Source organism: Girardinichthys multiradiatus, chromosome 10 (genome assembly GCF_021462225.1).
Source record: "Girardinichthys multiradiatus isolate DD_20200921_A chromosome 10, DD_fGirMul_XY1, whole genome shotgun sequence".
Classification (NCBI taxonomy): domain Eukaryota; kingdom Metazoa; phylum Chordata; class Actinopteri; order Cyprinodontiformes; family Goodeidae; genus Girardinichthys; species Girardinichthys multiradiatus.
This window is the reverse complement of record NC_061803.1, coordinates 11360549-11381788: the sequence shown is the minus strand read 5'-3', so window position 1 is coordinate 11381788 and position 21240 is coordinate 11360549. Positions and strand designations below refer to the sequence as shown.

The 21240-nt window shown below is 39.7% G+C and overlaps 1 protein-coding gene across 2 annotated transcripts in view; it reads left to right on the top strand.

Annotated features, from left to right (window-relative positions):
- The window catches only part of LOC124875402 (vinculin), a 35236-nt gene extending 14191 nt beyond the window's left edge, over nt 1-21045 (top strand). Inside the window, exons 3-21 of one of the 2 annotated variants that reach the window (XM_047377543.1) lie at nt 5443-5593; nt 6561-6669; nt 6850-6972; nt 7064-7224; nt 10822-10915; nt 10990-11137; nt 11719-11872; nt 11958-12133; nt 13048-13238; nt 15005-15204; nt 15903-16031; nt 16110-16259; nt 16401-16509; nt 16946-17248; nt 17335-17459; nt 17554-17739; nt 18443-18646; nt 18733-18837; nt 19587-21045. In XM_047377543.1, coding sequence (XP_047233499.1) covers nt 5443-5593; nt 6561-6669; nt 6850-6972; nt 7064-7224; nt 10822-10915; nt 10990-11137; nt 11719-11872; nt 11958-12133; nt 13048-13238; nt 15005-15204; nt 15903-16031; nt 16110-16259; nt 16401-16509; nt 16946-17248; nt 17335-17459; nt 17554-17739; nt 18443-18646; nt 18733-18837; nt 19587-19733 — 2965 coding nt within the window. In that variant the 3' untranslated portion in view covers nt 19734-21045. The remainder of the gene's footprint in view (nt 1-5442; nt 5594-6560; nt 6670-6849; nt 6973-7063; nt 7225-10821; nt 10916-10989; nt 11138-11718; nt 11873-11957; nt 12134-13047; nt 13239-15004; nt 15205-15902; nt 16032-16109; nt 16260-16400; nt 16510-16945; nt 17249-17334; nt 17460-17553; nt 17740-18442; nt 18647-18732; nt 18838-19586) is intronic. The other variant, XM_047377544.1, reaches the window with a different exon arrangement.
- Nucleotides 21046-21240: the final 195 nt, after the last annotated feature.

Genomic DNA, 21240 nt, shown 5'->3' with positions numbered 1-21240 from the left:
GGACAGAAAGATATTTCTTGGCCAGTTTACTGAGCCTTGGAAAGTTTGGTTTCGTGGCGCTTCCACCACTGAAGTGGATCGGTGTCTGGGTCGACCTCTGGGGTCAACAGGTAGATTGCCAGCTCAGTTTCTATTTTCACAGTCTCTGATTCATGGGGACATGGCACTGTCACATTTTTTTTTGAAGAAGGCGCCTAAAGTCATTTTCTTATTGGGCGGAGCCTGTTCTTTGCACATATGCACAGCTGCACCACTTAGCTGGTGTGATGCACTTGTTTCAGCAGGCAGAGACATCAGTTCAGTGACTGCCCTTTTTCTGTTGTGTTCCACCCTGCCTGGGTCAATGTAGGTTGTCCGGAACCTGGGATCCATTAGTGAGGCCATGTCTAAGAGTTCATCCTGCACATTGTTGCTGTATTTATCATTAAGGTACTGCTGTATGTTTTTAGTTTTTTTTATTGTTTTAGTGAGCTCAGTGTCTTCCGCCGCTGGTTGTAGGAGACTGGTTTTAAACAAATGGAGAACCGGTTTAATGTAGGAAACACTGACATGCCTCACCAGACAGGGCATCAGTAAAGTCTTGGAGGGGTCGAACAGCCTTATTTACAGATTCCAAAACATCAGTGTCTTGCCAAGTGGGCACAAGATGCCGGCTTTTCTTGTCTGAACCCAAGACACGAACTATCGCTTTTTCCTGTTCCAGAAATCTCTGTATCATTTTTAGACGCGAACCCCATCTAGTTGGGGACTCTGTTATTAGTTGATGCAGGGGTAGACCAAGCTCAGCCTGTACTTCACTCAGTTCTCTTCGTTTTTTCCAACTGTAAGAAAAGGCAGAAGTAGCCTTTTTACAAACCCCTATGGCACGTTCAATCCGTGGGTCCTTCACACCATTCTCTGTATAATAATGAAAACACAAATGCATCAGGTTTACTGTTATAATAAGCTACAATTAACTTACTGGTTAATTTTAACTTTTTTCTCTGATATTCTTTTACAGATGTAGGGACAGACACACACATACTCACATGGTACATGTATATACCATCATGATAAATCATGATGGTATATACATACATTTTGTATAAATATGTATTATTTGATTAAAATACATGAATTGCTTATGCATTAAATGTACTGTGTATTTTCTGTGGGAAAATGGCCATGACTGCATGTCAAATGACAAAAAAGACGCTATGTATGACATGTACAGGTCCTTCTCAAAATATTAGCATATTGTGATAAAGTTCATTATTTTCCATAATGTCATGATGAAAATTTAACATTCATATATTTTAGATTCATTGCACACTAACTGAAATATTTCCGGTCTTTTATTGTCTTAATAGGGATGATTTTGGCATACAGCTCATGAAAACCCAAAATTCCTATCTCACAAAATTAGCATATTTCATTCGACCAATAAAAGAAAAGTGTTTTTTATACAAAAAACGTCAACCTTCAAATAATCATGTACAGTTATGCACTCAATACTTGGTCGGGAATCCTTCTGCAGAAATAACTGCTTCAATGCGGCGTGGCATGGAGGCAATCAGCCTGTGGCACTGCTGAGGTCTTATGCTTCGATAGCGGCCTTTAGCTCATCCAGAGTGTTGGGTCTTGAGTCTCTCAACGTTCTCTTCACAATATGCCACAGATTCTCTATGGGGTTCAGGTCAGGAGAGTTGGCAGGCCAATTGAGCACAGTGATACCATGGTCAGTAAACCATTTACCTGTGGTTTTGGCACTGTGAGCAGGTGCCAGGTCGTGCTGAAAAATGATATCTTCATCTCCATAAAGCTTTTCAGCAGATGGAAGCATGAAGTGCTCCAAAATCTCCTGATAGCTAGCTGCATTGACCCTGCCCTTGATAAAACACAGTGGACCAACACCAGCAGCTGACACGGTACCCCAGACCATCACTGACTGTGGGTACTTGACACTGGACTTCTGGCATTTTGGCATTTCCTTCTCCCCAGTCTTCCTCCAGACTCTGGCACCTTGATTTCCGAATGACATGCAGAATTTGCTTTCATCCGAAAAAAGTACTTTGGACCACTGAGCAACAGTCCAGTGCTGCTTCTCTGTAGCCCAGGTCAGGCGCTTCTGCTGCTGTTTCTGGTTCAAAAGTGACTTGACCTGGGGAATGCGGCACCTGTAGCCCATTTCCTGCACACGCCTGTGCATGGTGGCTCTGGATGTTTCTACTCCAGACTCAATCCACTTCTTCCACAGGTCCCCCAAGGTCTGGAATCGGCCCTTCTCCACAATCTTCCTCAGGGTCCGGTCACCTCTTCTCGTTGTGCAGCGTTTTCTGCCACACTTTTTCCTTCCCACAGACTTCCCACTGAGGTGCCTTGATACAGCACTCTGGGAACAGCCTATTCGTTCAGAAATTTCTTTCTGTGTCTTACCCTCTTGCTTGAGGGTGTCAATAGTGGCCTTCTGGACAGCAGTCAGGTCGGCAGTCTTACCCATGATTGGGGTTTTGAGTGATGAACAAGCTGGGAGTTTTAAAGGCCTCGGGAATCTTTTGCAGGTGTTTAGAGTTAACTCGTTGATTCAGATGATTAGGTTCTTAGCTCGTTTAGAGACCCTTTTAATGATATGCTAATTTTGTGAGATAGGAATTTTGGGTTTTCATGAGCTGTATGCCAAAATCATCTGTATTAAGACAATAAAAGACCTGAAATATTTCAGTTAGTGTGCAATGAATCTAAAATATATGAATGTTAAATTTTCATCATGACATTATGGAAAATAATTAACTTTATCACAATATGCTAATATTTTGAGAAGGACCTGTATATAAAATAGAAAATAAGATTTACTAAATATATATAGATTTGATTCTTACGTATGGCATTATGTAGTTTATGTCCAAAGCACTGGAGGTTTGGCCACCCGATGTCTTTCAGAGCTTTAATAATGTTGGTGCCGCTGTCTGTTGTCATATAGATGAGTCGGTCTTCGGAAAGGTTCCAGGAGTTCAGAGTGTCTTTTAACCCCTCTGCAATGACCTGACTTTTGTGATTATTGGGAAAGTAAGCTGTTTGCAGGCAGACACTTCGTAGAGCCCAGTCATCGTCGACAAAATGCGCAGTCAAACTCATATATGGCTCCATTGTCCGACTGGACCACAAGTCTGTTGTGGCAGAGTAAAAACTTACAGCCACCAGCTCTGTTGCAATCCTTTCATGTGTGCAGTTGTACAGGTGGGGCAAGGGAACTTCAGCAAAATATTTCCGGCTAGGTAGTACATACCTTGCGTCTAAAGTTTTCAGCAAGTGAATGAAGCCAGACTTTTCCACTGTATAAATAGGCACAGTATCTTTGGCAATAAACAACGCGACAGCATCCATGATCGCTTTCCATCGGGCCCCAGTCTTTTCGTAGGGAACACTGTATGAAAATGATTCCCCTAAGGTGGGTTGTCTCTTGGCAGGGATTTCTGGTCTGTTGCTGTCCTGAGCTTTTCGTAGAGAGCAGCATTTCTCCCACTCCACTGAGTGCTTCTGTTTCAAGTGTTGAAATAAATTTGTAGTGCTTCCACCTTTAGTAGCAACAGGCTTTAAACAGATTTTACAACGTGCTGTGTGTTGCTCCAAGTCCGTGGTCGCGAAACCGTACCAGTTCCATATAATTGATGAAGTCGTGCCTTTTTTGGGATCAAGGTCTTCCTTGCTAGATGCCATTTTCGACGTTTCTGTGAAAGACAGGTCTACTGACGTCACTCAACTACAGAGGCCCGAGGAGTTCACTGGCGCGACAGAAAAAAATTCCGATTTCCCAAAAATTAAATCTTCATTAATTCCAAATTCGAATTAATCGATAAAATCGATTTATCTCCCAGCCCTATAACAAAGTAATTTAGAGTAGCCACGTCCATAAGTTTTATTTTGATTTTGAGAAAGAAATAAGCCTGCTGAAATACTGAAAGTCAAAAAAGTTTGTTTTACTTCCCTAAATGGCTTCAGGAACATAAAAAAAACAAGGAACACCAAATACTGCTGGCATAAAAGGCATGAATGCATAGTAATAATGTGGTTGACTAATATTTATTTTTGTCTAAACAGTTCTTTGTGACATCGATACTGCTTAAAATGATGATAAATAGGCAATATATAGAGAGGCAATACTGAATATCTTGTTAGCATGCAAAATGGAATATGTTATCCAAATAATATTACATTCCAATCAGTTTTTGCAATGTTCTGCACACAATGATATTGCTATGACGACATATTGTGGGCAGAGCCACCTGCAGTCTGTCTAATCTGAGAAATAAATGTTTGTGTCCAGCCACCTTCCTTGTATTTAAAGCATTTGAATAAGTCTGCATGAAGACTGTGACACAGAGCTCAGCAAAATATGGCAGAAATCCCCCAAATGTAACTTAAACATTGCCCAGATGAATGCTGCTAGCTGTAGGCCACACCCCTTTTAGTTCCATGATCCTAGCCTCATTCTCTGAAAACACCCACTGCTCGTGAGCTCACTGGATGGATTTGAACAATGACAAAAAGATCTGTAAAAAGGGGCTCATAGGCACATTATGTTCAGTGTTGGGTACCACTCCAGTGATACCCAACACTACCTGAGAAAAATATGAAAGTGAATATTATGGGTAAATTATTGGCTAGTACCTCGTCTGACTGATATATATTATTTAGTTTTCCCCTGCTTGCTAAGTAAGTGTGAACAAATTATAAACTGAAAGCCAGGGAGTAAACATCCAGGAGAAATCTCTGTTCATTAAAATCTAAATTGCATGTATTGGTATCAATTTCAGTCTAGAAAAAAAACAAATAGCCCAATCCTGACCTCAGTAGTCACTGTACAAAATGCAAAAACGTTTTAAGTTAAAAAGAGGACAATACATACGTCTTCAATAATCATTATACTGTTTTTATCCATCTAGGCTCATTGCTTTTATCTTTCACTTAACTATGATACCAAAGCCTTTAATTTTATTTGATTTCCAAAGATAATCTCAAGACAAACCACAGTTGGATCCTGACCTCAACTCTTGAAGGTATTGGACTGGAGGATGTGTGTCATTTTACTGAAAATACGTCTGCTTTTGTTGTTTCTAACAATATGTTCGAAATATGGAAAAGCAGATTCTTAGTGAATTATTAACTGATTAAGCAAATCTAGAGAAAATGGCTGTTTTTTTTATTCCTGTAATAAAAAAATAAGCACATTTTTAAAGTTTTCTTTTATTTGAATGCAGATTTATGTAGATGCATCTACAGAATTGTGTTTTAGCGCTTGTAGAAAGGTTTATTATACAACGCTTCCTGAGCCTTATATTTTAACTTTAATATTTTCATAAATGACATTAAAATAATGTAAGAAGAGAGAACTAAAAGTCAAATTGGGACCAAATGTTCATCAGGTTTCTGAAAGACTGCCATTCAATGTTTTGTGCTTTTCAGAGTGGAGAATGCCTGCACGAAGCTGGTTCAAGCTGCTTCCATGCTGAAAGCCGACCCATACTCTGTTCCGGCTCGGGATTACCTCATCGATGGTTCTCGGGGCATTCTGTCAGGGACATCTGACCTGCTCCTGACTTTTGATGAAGCAGAGGTATTGATTAATTAGTTTGTTCCTTCCCATGCTTGTCTAATGATGTCCAACATCTTATAGGGACATTGATTAATCTGTACTGTAAATTTCATTATAATTAACTGGTCATTAAGCCCTTGTACATCTATGTACAGCCAAAGTTTTATTTAAAACAATTTTTTTTTATATGTATGAAGCAAGGAAAAAAAGGCAGGTTGTAGCAGTGCAAATATGCTTATTTTGTTTCACAGCAGACTAGCTGAGTACTCTGGCTGTAAGATGTTCAATATGTCCATCAGAGAGACAATCTGGGGGAAGAAACTGTCTCTGGGGGGCTGTTTTTTTGCAAATAGTGCTCTGAAGCGCCTACCTGAAGGTAAAAGTCTAAACAGTTTGTGTCAGAAATCTTAGCTGCCCTTTTTGTGATTCTAGACCTGTACAAGTCCTGGATGGAGGGAAGGTCAGCCCCGATTATCCTCTCTGGGCTTCATTGGCTTAGGCTTTTAAACTGAGGAGGGAACTGATTCAAAAAAACTCTTGAAAATTAGGTAAACATGTGTAAAACTGCTCAAACTGCTGTCTGAAAAACCCTGAATCAGACAAGGGTGACATCTATCAGCCCCATCCTTCATTTCAGTTCAGGGACAATAACAGAGAGGGAGAAGTTGCTGATCAGCGCTCTAGAATCACATATCAAGCACCCCGACACGTCTGCAGGAGTCAGCAGGAGTCATCAGTCTGCGCTGCCATCATGGTTTTGCAATGCATCTCAGGGACCTCACTGGATAGTAAAGCAGTGATTCCAGCATTCTGTGTAAAACTGAAGCGACGCCGGGCAAAGTGGTTGAAATGTCTGTAGGAAGTGTAATTAGAGAGAATCCGATCAGGAAAGAGGGGCCAGTCATGTTTACCTAATCACTTCTTTCTAAAAACGCAGCATTGTGTTTGAATAAGCCTCTCTTGTCATGTCACCCAATCACTGTCGCAGGTCCGCAGAATAATACGTGTGTGCAAAGGCATCTTGGAATATCTCAGCGTGGCAGAGGTGGTGGAGTCGATGGAGGACTTGATCACATACACTAAGAATCTGGGACCAGGTCAGTCTGCTGATGCAGAGGTTTGTTAGAGAACAAACTGCATCATGAAAACTGGGGAACACAGCAAAATGGTCATAGAGAGGTTTATAGCATAGTCAAGTTATAAAACATCCCAAGCTTTGAACATTTCACTGAGTGCTTTTTGATTCATTAAACCTGTTTTGTCTGTGTTCTGTGCAGGCATGACAAAGATGGCCAAGATGATAGATGAGCGCCAGCAGGAGCTTACACATCAGGAACATCGTGTGATGCTTGTCAATTCAATGAATACGGTCAAAGAGCTGCTGCCCATCCTCATCTCAGGTAATCATGCAGTTTTTTTTCCTTGACAGGAGTCTCCATCGTGCTCTGTGTTTGCTGTTGGTTGAATTTTTGTTTTTGATGAATCTGTTAGGTATAAAAATCTTTGTTACAACCAAGACGTCTGGCAGCCAGGGTGTGGAGGAGGCCCTAAAGAACCGAAACTTCACTTTTGAGAAGATGAGCGCTGAGATAAATGAGATCATCCGAGTGCTGCAGCTTACGTCCTGGGATGAAGATGCTTGGGCCAACAAGGTGCGTCCCACAAGTCTTATTTAAAGTAAGATGACTCTTTTTAGTACATGAATTCACTGGGATTCTCATTCTGACAAACACACATGAAATACATAGAATATATAAATGAGTTTGCTATTTTATAAATTGAAATTATCCAGGCTTAGTTTTAATAGTTTTCTCTCTCTGGCTGCATCTTAATGCAGTTCCCAGTCTGCATGAACCAGCAAACTGGGAAGTTGGTGAAATAATTAATGTGTCGTCTGGTGTGTGACAATCATATTTTAGTGGGAGTGAATAAAGGTTTTCTTGTATTTAAGGTTCTATATAAATTGAAATGTCTTTACTTTAAAATATAAAGTAAAACGCATATAGATACCGTATATTACGTAAAGAGCTATATTGTCGAAAGTTTACACTTATCCCTTGAGTTTGTGCACCTTTTTCAACCAGTTTTTCCTTCCACCGAACTTCCCATTAGTATGCTTGGATACAGCACTGTGTGAACAGACAACATATTGACAGAGTTCTTGTACTGTCTGGTAAAGACTGGAATTTAATGTCAGTGTTTTCCAGGTCTGGGTTATGGTAAAATTAACAGTACGGAAACATATTTGCATTTCTGGGAATTGATTCTGTATCCAAAAGTTTTGTCTTTCCTTCTCTCTTTATTTGCTTTTCTTCTGTCCTTTATGTCCTTATTTTCTCCCTTGTGTCCATCCTTATCTTTCCTTTTTTCACTCGTTCCTTTTCATTATTTCTTTCTTTCTATCCATGTCGTTCTATCCATTCTTTCTTTTTGCTTCTCCTTTGTTTTATCCTTGTCGTTCCTACCTCCCTTGCTTGTTCCCTTCCACTATTTGTTCCTTGACAGCTTCCTTTCTTCCCATGTGTCTGTCTTTCCTTCCTTGTGTCGTACATTCCTCATTCCCTCCCTTCTTCCTTCCGTCCTGCCTTCTTCCCTTGGTTCCCTTTGCCTCTCCTTCTTTCCGTGTCTCTGTTTTTTCAGGTTCTCTATTTAAAACCTGCCCATTTTAAAAATATTTACCATATATTTACAGTGAATTTTAAAAGGACCAAGAACTTTGAAAAGCTTCTCCTTTCTGTGGATGGTGTCTGCTGGACAACTGTGGAGTCAGCAGCCTTTCTCCATAACAATTATGTGTTAGAAATCCCTTTTTCCCATTGGTCTTGTAATATATGTTTCTGAGAAGCTGATTTTTGGGTTTTCATCAACTGTAAGACATAATTATCTTAATCATCATTGCTTGAAATATATTATATTGTTTGCAGTGAACCTATATTATGTAGGGGTTTCATGTGTTGAATCATGAAAAAAAAACTTTGTTTCAATGATATCTAAGTTACTGAGATGTACTTCTAATAGATGATGAAGCAGTAAAATGTGTCCTACCCATGCAGGTGGTGAATACGTTTTTAAATGTCTGTATAATCAATGCACTTCCTGCTTCTTTTCTGTCTTGAAGCGACATGAATTGTTTTTCCTGAGACTCCTCCATCTTTGTTGACACTTCTTTTTCCTTGCTCCTTTTTGGTATGTCTAGTCAAATGCTTGCATTTATGTTGTTTTTCCTTTCTTTTCACTGTTTGTTCTCACTTCACCCCCTGTAGAAGGTAAGCCCCTCCCCCATCTCTGTCACGCCCTGGTTGTGCAGCAGCATGTCCGACTTATGAGTGCGCTGCATTGTGCTCTGTGGTGCCTCTTTGTGCTTCTCAGTTGTTAGACAACTATGCAGCTAAGTTACTTTAGTTTAAAAGTTTGTTTTTGATTGAGTTTAAGGGTAGATTTGCTGATGTGTTTATATATATATATATATATATATATATATATATATATATATATATATATATATATATATTTCTTTTGCTCTGTACCATGAGTTTGTATCAACATGTGTGTCCCTTAAAGGCTGCCACATCCTTGGCCGGTTGGGTTATTGATTGACCTGAGTCACGAGGTATTGATTTTGGTGTCATTAAGGAGAACTCTCTGAGCACAACATCTTCTAACCATGAATATCAGTTTCTCCTGATGGAGGAGAGCTAACACAAATTCTGATTTAAAAGCTTTCTATTTTAGTCCAACAAATACTTGCTCAGTTTCCTTTTAAATAACGCTAAACATGCACTGTCCTCATCATTGATGCCATCAGTGTTATTTCTAGATCCTACAAATCTTGATGCCGTGAGTATCATTTGACATGGATTTGATAACTTTGCAAAAAAATAATCCTGTAAGTTTTTTAAGTTTTCAGAAGTGGATTTTTTCAAGCTGGCACCTCCTAAGTGGTCACATCAGTGAAGTAGCTGCATGTTTGAGCAGTACTCTACTACGTCAACACCCCTTATGTTACTTCACACCTTTGTACTTCCTCTCTTTTTCTTTTTACTTTGCCTTTTACTGCGGCTTGTGCACAAAAAAGGCTGTAGATTAATAATTTATACTTTTTTCATGCCTAAAGAGGAAATTCACATCCAGCAACAACACATTGAAATGGATCCACAGACATGTTGATACAAATATGCTACATTTATATAGGGTTTTACTATGAAATCTTATGAATTAAAGGTTCATATGCAGTCTGGAAAAGTATGAAGCCAAAGCCAAGTATGGAAAAATATTTGTGTTTCCAGACTTTTCTTCACCTATTCCATTGTTTAAAGGTTCCATCTGTCCATCAGGTGTCCTTCTCTTTATCCATGCATCTGTTAATCATCCATCTGTCTGCCGGACGATTGATTCTTGTATCCATCCGTGTCTAGTCAGACTGTATGTTCCTCTGTGTGTTTGCTCATATGCAAATCCATCCCTGAATCCATTCATCTACGCGTCCTTTTTTGCCTCCAGTATTTCCACACATCTGTCCATCCTTCCATTTGTCTGTCCATCTGTCCTTTTTGTTCTTGTCTAAAACTTTCATAAACAAGAAACTTGTTGAAGGGGAAAAAATGCCAGAGGTTTGTTGTTAACTTCTGTAATTATCCCTTTAAATGGACTAGAAATGACTTAGACATTTCTGTGTGCAAAATGTGAAACGATGAGATAAACCCTGTTGACATAAATTTTGCTGAAATTAAGTTATGGAGATTTGAGCTGCTATATGATGCTATAAAATTCTTTTATTTCTGTTGTTGCATAAGAAAAAAGCTAACCTAACTATGTATGGACAACAGAACTTTGCTTTGCTTAGATGTCAACAATGAGAAGTCTCATTGGCTGCTGGACAGACTTCTGTCCACTTTGAATCAGATACACTGGAACAACATTATTATTTTTGTAGGACCCGCTCTGTTGGTAATAAGGGAAACTGCATGGTTTGAATTGTTTTGCCTGATGGATGGTAATGATGCTTGTGGTATTGATTTTAACAAATGTTTCTTTTGCTAAAAGGAACATTGCAGTTTATTGATGTGTGCAGAGCATACGCTGATCAATTAACAAGCTCAGAATAAACTGCCTGAGTGAAGAGAAGAGATTTCCTAATTACTCTACATAAGTGAACATATTATGATTCAATGAGAGGAAAATAGACCTTAAGGTATGACCTGAAAGTGTTTTTTAAGTTTGTGAAGATAAATGCTGCTTTTTCCAACCTGAAGGACACTGAGGCCATGAAGAGGGCTCTGGGACTGATTGATTCAAAGATGGCTCAAGCTAAAAACTGGCTGAGGGATCCAAACGGTCCACCAGGTTAGTGATGAAACACATCCTATTGATTTTACTAGGAAAATCATGGGTCTCACTTTGATTTGTTGTACCTGCAGGGGACACCGGCGAGCAGGCTGTCCGTCAGATCCTGGATGAAGCCGGTAAAGTTGGTGAGCTCTGTACTGGGAAGGAGCGCAGAGACATCCTGGGCACTGCCAAGACTCTGGGACAAATGACTGACCAGGTGTCAGAGATGAGGGCAAGGTTTGTCATTAAACCGTTAATGTTCCTATCTGGAAAAATCTTTCTTTTTTTATTATTCATGCTTTCAATAAACTCTTTTCACACATGGCAGGTGTATCCTGTGTCCCAATGGTGTTAGGGCTTTGTTGTAGTAATCAGATCAGTGTGGATTCTTGTGTGTGAGTGCAAGTGTTAATCTCTTCAGTATGAAATGATTGCCACTAGATACCCTGAGTCAACTCAGATTGAACAAAGACGTATGAAATAATTCTTAATAATCTACTTTCAGACAAAGCCAAAGTAGAGAATAACTAAGTGTAATAGAAAAATATTTTTATTTGTAAAAAATAATTGAAAGGCATCTTCTTCTTTCCACTTCACAATTATGTGCTACTTTGTCTTGGTCTTTCTGGTAAAATCCCAATTAAATACTTTGTTTTGTGGTTCTAAAGTAAACAGTTTGAGAATATAAGCTATACTTTTGTGAGGAACTGTATTATTCTGAAACAAGGCTGCAAGGCCCAAACCGTGGAAATAAAAAAATTCAGTAATGCTGCACTGAATGGCCTTCCTGCACTTTTTCCCCCCCCCCTCCACACCAGAGGTCAAGGAGCATCCCCGACTGCAATGCAGAAGGCCCAGCAGGTTTCCCAGGGGCTCGACGTGCTCACCGGCAAGGTGGAAAATGCTGCTCGCAAACTCGAGGCAATGACCAACTCCAAGCAGGCCATTGCCAAAAGAATCGACGCTGCCCAAGTGAGTCAGCAGGTGGTTGGGTTCACAAAGCAGAGATTCAAATAGCACCTTCATTGTGTCTCAATGGTGTGGTCTTTTTGAACAGAGCTGGCTTGCAGACCCTCACGGGAGCCCAGAGGGACAGGAGAATATCAAGGCCGTCCTTGCTGAGGCCAGAACGATTGCAGACATGTGTGAGGATCCCAAAGAAAGGGAAGAGATTTTGCGCTCTGCTGGAGAGCTGGCTGCCATGACCGCCAAGCTGTCTGAACTCAGAAGACAGTGAGTTACCCTGGGCTTGTATTTGTCTCAGTTAGTCCATTTCATCTATTTTCATACATTGTTACAGCTGCTCAGATGCTTTCTTAAGGTCTTGAATAATTCCCATACTTGTAGGCAGGATTCTAGGATTATAGCGATGCAGAAATCCCAGAAGATTTCATATCTCATTGTTTAAATATTGTCCTTCCTCCCTCCCTTTCATCATCTCTTCCTTTGTGTCCTTCCTTACTGATTTTTTTCTTCTCTATTTTCTAGTGTCCTTCTGTCCGTTATCTCTATTTTTTTATTTATATTTCTTTATTGCACTTTGGGCAAACTTGTTGTTTTTTTAAATGTGCTTTATAATAAATTGGACTTGGGACTTTATTGAAAACTTTCTTCTTTGAGTCCATTTTTGTCATTCCTTCTGTCCTCCCACCTTTCCATCCTAGTGTCCTTTCCTGTTAACTTTCTTCCTTGTCTTTACGTCCTTCATTACTTCTGTCCTTCCCTCTTTCTGTCCCTCAATGTGTCCATACTCCCTCACGTTATTTCCTTTTCTGTCTCCCTACTACCTTTCATTCTTTACTTCTGTCCCTGTTTGTGTCCTTGCTTGTGGCTTTCCCAGTTTCTTTTCTTTCTTATCATTCCTCACTTTGTTTTTCCTTTATTCCTACTATCCAGACAGAACAAATTCTGTCTCTTCTTGATTTCCTTCCTTTCTTATGACCTTTCTTTTTTCCTTATCTTTCCTCCCTTATTTCATTCTTTGTGTCCTTTGTCTGTCAGTGTCTAATATTTGAAGGTTTCATGTAAAAACAGCCTAGTGTACCAATGTCATGGGGAAGCGTTGTGTTTAGACTTATAAATGCTGCTTGTGATATAGGCTTTGTTTCAGCCATGTTTCTATAATGAGCTGCTGTATCTGTTTAAAGGGGTAAAGGTGACACTCCTGAGGCCCGAACTTTGGCCAAACAGATAGCAACAGCCCTGCAGAACCTGCAGTCGAAGACCAACAAGGCTGTGGCCAATAGCAGACCTGCAAAGGCAGCCGTTCACTTGGAGGGGAAGACGGAGCAGGCGCAGCGCTGGATCGACAACCCCACGGTGGACGACAATGGTGTGGGTAAGTCTGGCTTCCATCCTCCTAAACTTCTTTGTCTCTTCCACACTAAACCACATTCCTTCCGTTTCTCTGGTGACCTCAACCAGAACACGCTCCACAGCCTTGTTGTGTTGTCCTTGGTTTTGGCAGGGCTCCACAAAAATGCATTTTTGTATGTTTTATAAAAGCAGCTGGCGGCTGCTGCTGAAGCAGTGGTGTGGTGGGAAAATAACCTTATATACGGAAGTTACTTTAGCCATAAGTTTGCCACAATTATCAAAAAACACCTTATTGTTACTTATTTATTTATCCACTCTTGATTTTCCTTTTAATAATTGTGAATTTGGTAGTATATTGCTTAAAAATAAAACCAAACTAAAATAAATTTTTAATGCTACTGATCTTGAGCATGTACTTAAAGGAGAAGTAGTTCAGATTAGGGCTGCAACTAATGATTATGTTGCTTATTGATGAATCTGCTGACTTTTTAGACTTTTTTTCTTTTTCTTTTTGTCGAATCTGATAGCAAAAGGTGATTTCTTTTTTTTTCTCTCTTTTCTCAACACATTAAAACATTTTCAGAACTCGACCTAATTTGTATCTTATTTTCATGCTTCTTTGTGACAGCAGTGAAAGTGTAGCCTTTTTGCTTGGCGTTTTTATTATTTGGTTTGTCTTCATAGGTTGGACTGTGTCTAAAACTTCTAGGTATTTTGTGTTATATCTTTGCTCTTATAAGTTGTTTAAAGGGCAAAAGTTTCACTTCTTGCACTGAGCTGTTTAGAAGTGACAAATATTAATGTTATTAAGGAACAAAAATATGTCTAAATGTATGTGGGACTTCCCATGGGTTCCTGTCAACAATACATTTTTTTCTTATCACTCTTCCATAAAGGCCAGATTTGTGGAGTGCACAACTGGTTATAAAGTAAACAAATTCTTCCATCTCAGCTATGGATCTCTGCACCTCCTCCAGAGTTATCATGGGCCTCTTGGCTGCTTCTCTAATTAATTTGCTTCTTACCCGGCCTTTCAGTTTAAGTGGACAACATCATGTCTTGGTAGGTTTGCTATTTTCAGATGATGGATTGAACAGTGCTGTGTGAGGTGTAGTAAGGTTGCAACATTGTTTTATAACCTAACCCTACTATGAACCTCTCCAGAACCTTCTCCCTGACCTCTCAGCTGTATGCCTCTGGGTCCTTCACAGAACAGCTGCATGCATGCTGAGCTTAAATTACACTTGGGTGGACTCTGTTTACCACTTCTGATGGAAGTTGGTTGCACTGAATTTTATTTCCGGGCATCAGAGTAAAGGGGGCTGAATACAACAGGGCGCCAGGCTTTGCTAGGTTTTTATTGGTAAACAAATATAATCATGTATCCTTTTTTTCTATCCACTTGTTGGTTATTAGCTACTTTGTTGATTTATTCAATAATTGTAATGATAATGTAACAATAATTATTTGTCCTAGATGTAAAAAAAGGTTTCTGTAATACGTTTTCTGGCTCTTTATGTTTCAAATCTTCTGGAATTTTAAATGCAAATAAAGTCAAACAATAGATTTTTATTAATCTAATTATGCAATAACCTGCGGGAAGTGAACTGGTCTAGCTACAAAGGAAACGGTTGTTTTATAATGCAGCACAAAACAAGAACAGAAATGTATAATTTTAGCGGTGTAGAGAAAACAAAACCAGCCTCTTTTGACTTATTAGTTCTGTTCCAGAAATAATCACTTGCTTTCAGACTGTGAATCGTTTCCTTTATGTGTTTGTGCTTTCAGGCCAGGCAGCCATCCGTGGCCTGGTGGCAGAGGGCCGCCGGCTGGCGAACGCTCTGCAGGGCCCGTACAGGCAGGAGCTGATGGGGAAGTGTGAGCAGGTAGAGCAGCTCATGGCCCAGCTGGCTGACCTGGCTGCCCGTGGCGAAGGGGACTCCCCCCAGGCACGGGCTGTGGCTCAGCAGCTCCAAGATGTCTTGAAAGTAAGACTGCTGCTCACACTCCAACAATGGTAAAATCTAGAAGCTTTGCTTGGATTTCTCAGGATTCATACATGATGAAACGGCTCCCTCTACTGGTTTCTCGCAGTGGTAGAAAAAAAAGCTGTTTACGTTGAGGGTTTCTGGGAGATTTTACCTTTTTAAAAAAAAATGAGTCTAAGTGTTAATTATTTGATAAAATTGATCTTCTTTTTCTGAAATTTTAATTGGATCTATTAAAATGTCAAACAGACTAATATCATTTCAGTAGTATAGACAGTAAAATATTTGTTCAGAGATGCTGTCAAGATAGTTTGAGGCTTATCAAGTAAAAACTGGTGCTTTCTCACAGCTTCTCCTACCTGCACTGACAATTTACACATTTTATATTGCTTTCTAGTTCTGCTGGTTGTATAAGGTAATAAGTGGAGAACAAATGAGTAGAAATAATGCTAAAATTCTTCTTTTAGAAAAAATGTCCAAATATGTCTTCATAACAGCCGAAAATATGTCTGAGGATGCCCTTTTCAGCTGTACTGCAGTGCCCCTTTAAAGCTTTTCTTTGCTAACCGGATAATATTCAAACATTTTTCTTTCTGTTACTGCAACAAAACCAAAAAATAACTAAATAATCAATTTAAATCAGCAAGGATATTCAAGGGAGGCCAGTTTGCTGTAATATCTGTTTGTCCAACTCTCAGGACCTGAAAGGGAAGATGCAGGAGGCAATGACTCAGGAGGTGTCTGACATCTTTAGTGACACCACTACACCCATCAAGCTACTGGCAGTGGCTGCTACAGCCCCCCTTGATGCACCCAACAGAGATGAGGTATGTGGATGGATGGCTGGATGGATGGATGGATGGATGGATGGAAATAAAAGGTATTTGTTTACTTTGAAATTGTAGGCCTTTGAGGATAGAGCCGCCAACTTTGAGAACCATGCCAACAGGCTAGGTGCCACGGCCGAGAAGGCGGCTGCAGTCGGCACTGCAAACAAGAGCACGGTGGAGGGAATCCAGGCTTCCGTCAAGTCGACCAGAGATCTAACACCACAAGTATGTCATGGTTGAGTGATTATCTATTCCTGTTTGCAACCCACCTTGAATCAAAAGCCAGAGACTCTAAGGGTTTCTGATCTCTAGGGCCAAATCTCTAGCTGTTAGTTAACTCCTGATTCGTCGATTCATTTTTATTAGGTGGTGTCTGCTGCTCGTATTCTGCTGAGAAACCCTGGCAACCAAGCAGCATATGAACATTTTGAGACTATGAAGAATCAGTGGATTGACAATGTGGAAAAAATGACTGGTAATGTGCAGCATACAGTGTGCCTTTTTTCACATTTTGTCACGTTACAACCACAAACTTGAGTAACAATAGGTCTCTTTTTCACAAATGTTCTCCAACAAACCATTAAAAGCCGTACACATTTACGTTTTACCAGTAAGATGTTTTATGAGTTGTGTGACTTCAGAATATCAAGGGGCTGAATACAACTTTAAACCGCACTTTTCAGATTTTTAATTGTAAAACATAATTTTCCCTCCACTTCATAGTTATGCACTACTTTCTGCTAGTCTATCAGATAAAATCGCAATAAGAGGTGTAATAATTTGTAGTAATCAGGTGACAAAATGTGGAAAAGTCAGTGGTATGTGTAGTTATCCAAGGCATTATGTGGTGATTATTATTTTAACACTAAATAACATCCTCAAGTTCCTAATGGTTCCTTGTGCTTTTCCAGGTCTGGTGGATGAGGCCATTGATACCAAATCTCTGCTGGATGCTTCTGAGGACGCCATAAAGAAGGACTTGGATAAATGCCGTGTTGCCATGACCAATCACCAGCCACAGATGCTGGTGGCCGGTGCTACCAGCATCGCCCGACGAGCCAACCGCATCCTTCTGGTGGCGAAACGAGAGGTGGAGAACTCTGAAGATCCTAAATTCAGAGAAATGGTGAAGGCTGCGTCAGATGAACTGAGCCAGACAATTTCTCCCATGGTGATGAACGCGAAGGCTGTGGCTGGAAATATTCACGATCCAAGTAAATTGAGGTTTAGGATTTTTGAGGATATGTTTTGAACCTTCTGATGAGTAGCAACATGTTCATTTTTTTATTATTAATCCCAGATCTTCAGAAGGGCTTTTTGGACTCAGGTTATAAGATTCTTGGAGCTGTAGCAAAGGTCAGGGAGGCCTTCCAGCCCCAAGAGCCAGACTTTCCTCCACCTCCTCCTGAGCTGGATCAGCTCAATGTAAGTGCACAGATGAGGCAGCTTTGAAATAAAATAACTGAACCTAAGTGTCCAAACACTATGGTTTACTTTTTAAATCACTTTATCTTCACAGCTCAATGATGAAGCAGCACCTCCCAAGCCTCCTCTTCCAGAGGGAGAGGTTCCTCCACCCAGGCCTCCACCCCCGGAGGAAAAAGATGAGGAGTTCCCAGAGCACAAAGCAGGAGAAAAAGTCAACGAGCCCATGATGGTGGCTGCCAGGCAGCTTCACGACGAAGCCCGCAAATGGTCTAGCAAAGTAAGTAATCGCTAAATCTGCTTACAGTGCAGGCTAATGTGCATTATTATCTAGACCATTATCAACATTTTTCATGTGTGTACTATTACCAGTTGTACAGCAGGAAAACCTTTTGTTGTTTTGCAAACGCAACATTTAGATTCTGTCACTGCTGCAGCTTTAGTGATCTGGGACGGCTGATCCATTTCCATGAAGTCCAGAATGAGGCTTTGACCTAATAATGCATTCATGTGAGATTGTTTTATCGTGGTTACAGCTTAGAAACTAAGTAAAGTCTCTCCAAACTGTGAGGACATGTGACTGTGGATTTCTAAATAAAGTTCATAGATCAGGAAGTCTTGTTCAGGCGCCGATTTGTCTGGAAAACAAAAATAAAATGAGAAAAGGAGATCTGGTTATAACAGCGGTTAGACTTAATATCTTATGTAAATTAACCTCCAAACTCTATGAAACGTGTGTAACTGTAACAAGCTGAAACAAAATTTAAATCACTATAAAGTCAGATTGTAACATTAAGAGATTTTTAATAACAGGCAGCAGCTGAATATCTGCTTGGGAATATTCAGCCATCAAATGTTGTTTTTCATCTATGTTAGATCCAAACATCAACTACCTCTCTAGCAACTGTTTTCTGGGGTAGAGAAAACAAAAATTGTGAAGGAATTTGCTTTCAGACACTTATTGTTTCTGTTATTCCTTGCAGGGAAATGACATCATCGGCGCCGCCAAACGAATGGCCCTGCTCATGGCAGAGATGTCTCGTTTGGTGCGTGGAGGCAGCGGAAACAAGCGTGCCCTGATCCAGTGTGCCAAGGACATTGCCAAAGCCTCCGATGAAGTCACACGGCTGGCTAAAGAAGTGGCCAAGCAGTGTACCGACAAACGGATCCGGACCAACCTGCTCCAGGTCAGTGCAGACGGAACCATTTAGTTACAAACTGATAATATTTAAATTATTTTCTATTTTATTTTGATACTTTGACTTTGTTTCAGGTGTGCGAGCGCATTCCCACCATCAGCACTCAACTCAAAATCCTTTCCACCGTCAAGGCCACCATGTTGGGCCGTACCAACATTAGTGAAGAGGAGTCCGAGCAGGTGAGCACAATCATTGACCTTCTAATTTTATCTTGTTATAGGCAGGGTTCCCGTGCACTTTAGAAAAGTGTGGAATTTGTTTTCCAGGTCTGGATAAGTATGGAAAATGGTTTATTTGTTCATCCTTCTTTGTCCGGTTGTTAATCTGGCCATCCATCCATCCATCCATCCATCCATCCATTTTTGCATCCAAATTTCTGTCTATTTGTCCATCTGTTTATTTATTCTTCTATTGGTTTATCCATCAGCCTTTGCATCCATTATTCCTCTATCCACCCTTTCATCCATTTCTGTTTTCCTTAAATTATCAATTTTTACATTCTCTGTCCATCCATTGATTCATTCGTCAATCCATCTATCATTCATTCATCCATTCATCTGTCCATCCATACATTTATCCATCCAAATCCATACATTATCCCTCCATTCGTCTATCTCAATCCATTTTTCCATTTTCTTTAAATCTAAAACCACTGTCCATCTGTTTGTCCATCTGTCATTCTCCATCCAATTTTCATCCTTTTGTCCATTTTATAATCTGTGTTTTAACTGATTCAATATATAAAACCTAACCTCTGTAGGAAAATCTGTGGTGTGTTCATAGTGACTGTTAAAACTGACTAATAGATTGATGTCTTGAAATTTGGGTGTGGATAAATGATTGGAAAAAAGTGTAGGAAGCTTTCGAGTAAAGTCATGTTGTAAAACCTCCCTCTTTATTAAATTTCTTGTAATTCTTTGTGCTTAAGGCGACTGAAATGTTGGTCCACAACGCCCAGAACCTGATGCAATCTGTGAAGGAGACTGTCAGAGAGGCAGAGGCGGCTTCCATTAAGATCCGGACAGATGCAGGTTTCACCCTCCACTGGGTCAGAAAGACCCCCTGGTACCAGTAAGAGACGAGCCATCAGTCCTCTGCTTGGTGCTGGTTCTGCCCAGCTGTTCACGGGGATTTTGAATGGACAGACATATGCTTCATCAAAGCAACAATAACACTGCCCAACATCCATATATGGGCAAAGTTTCTTCATCCTATGTCCTGTCTGTAACGGTTGCTGTTCTCTTATAATATAAAACGGTGGAACTATTAGTTCGAAATATATTTTGGAGGTAATTATAAATCATTGGAATATCCATATTTATATATTGATCAGAAGTTAGATTTCATAGAATATGAGGCTGATTGATTGTTGACTTTTCTAGACCTAGACCACATTAAATTAAATTGAACTAACGATTTCTGAGGACAGTTTTAGATCTTTATACTGAATATTTAATTACAATTATTACTTTTGCTTTAATTGGATAAGCACATGAAGTTGGGGAGTTGTTACACGTACAGCAGAGGTAGTTGCTCAGCGCAGATGGAATATATTTAGTGACATTCTGTACTATAAGAAGTGAAAGAGAAATGCTCATCTTTAGTACATGCTGTAGCACAGCTGTAGCAGTCTAGAGTTCTGCCAAAGATATTTCTACCAGTCTGTTTAATCCACAATGCATATTTGAGTTGACATTTAGGGAACAAGTCGTCTCATTTGACTCATTAGAGTCATTCTAGATGTGTTTCATACATTGCATCAAGATCACCTCCATTAAACAGCCTTGTCCTACACTATGTGGCATAAAAGCTGGGTTTTTTTTCTTCCTATTCCTACCATGCTATGAGTTCGAATAAAACTGCCTGCTGATCTTTTGGTTTTGCCACACATTCATGTCTTTTTTTTTTGTGCACAATTCTTGTAAAATATAAATTTCTATTTCAGAAAGAATGAGCATCACTTCATTATTAAGCACAGTACCTTAAGCCGTTAATCTGTATTGTCTCGATACACTAAACAGAACTGATCACCTTTTGTGGCAGTTCTATATTAGCTACTTTGAAATGTCTGAAGCTGATCTTTTTTTTTTGTGTGGAGGTATACTTTAAACATCTTACAGAAATCGATGTGCCTTGTTTTGCTATTAATATTTTCAGTTTCAGATGTTTTGTATTGTTTGTACAAGCTGTCAGTGTTCATTTGCTCAGTACTTATTGTACAGGATTCTTCTTAAAAGCCTTTTTCCAAGTACTCACATGATACTCTATGCAAACCATGCCCTCATCCCTAAAGTTATGCAACCTGGTTGGGTTTAAATGCGTCTAAAAGATGATTTTGCTTTAGAATCGTTCACAATTTTGTAATAAAGCATTTTATAGCACTTGGATTTGTCTTTTTTTTTTTTTTTTGTAGGTTAGTTTCAACATTGACAATTTAACCTTCTGTGAACTATCAATAAACATAATCTAAACCCTCACATAATGTTTTCCACAGCTCTCTGAAGGTTAACTACCTCCTTCATAATGTAACGTTCAGAGCCTGGTAGGTTCCATTGAGGCTCTCTAAAGGCTAGTTAAAGCAC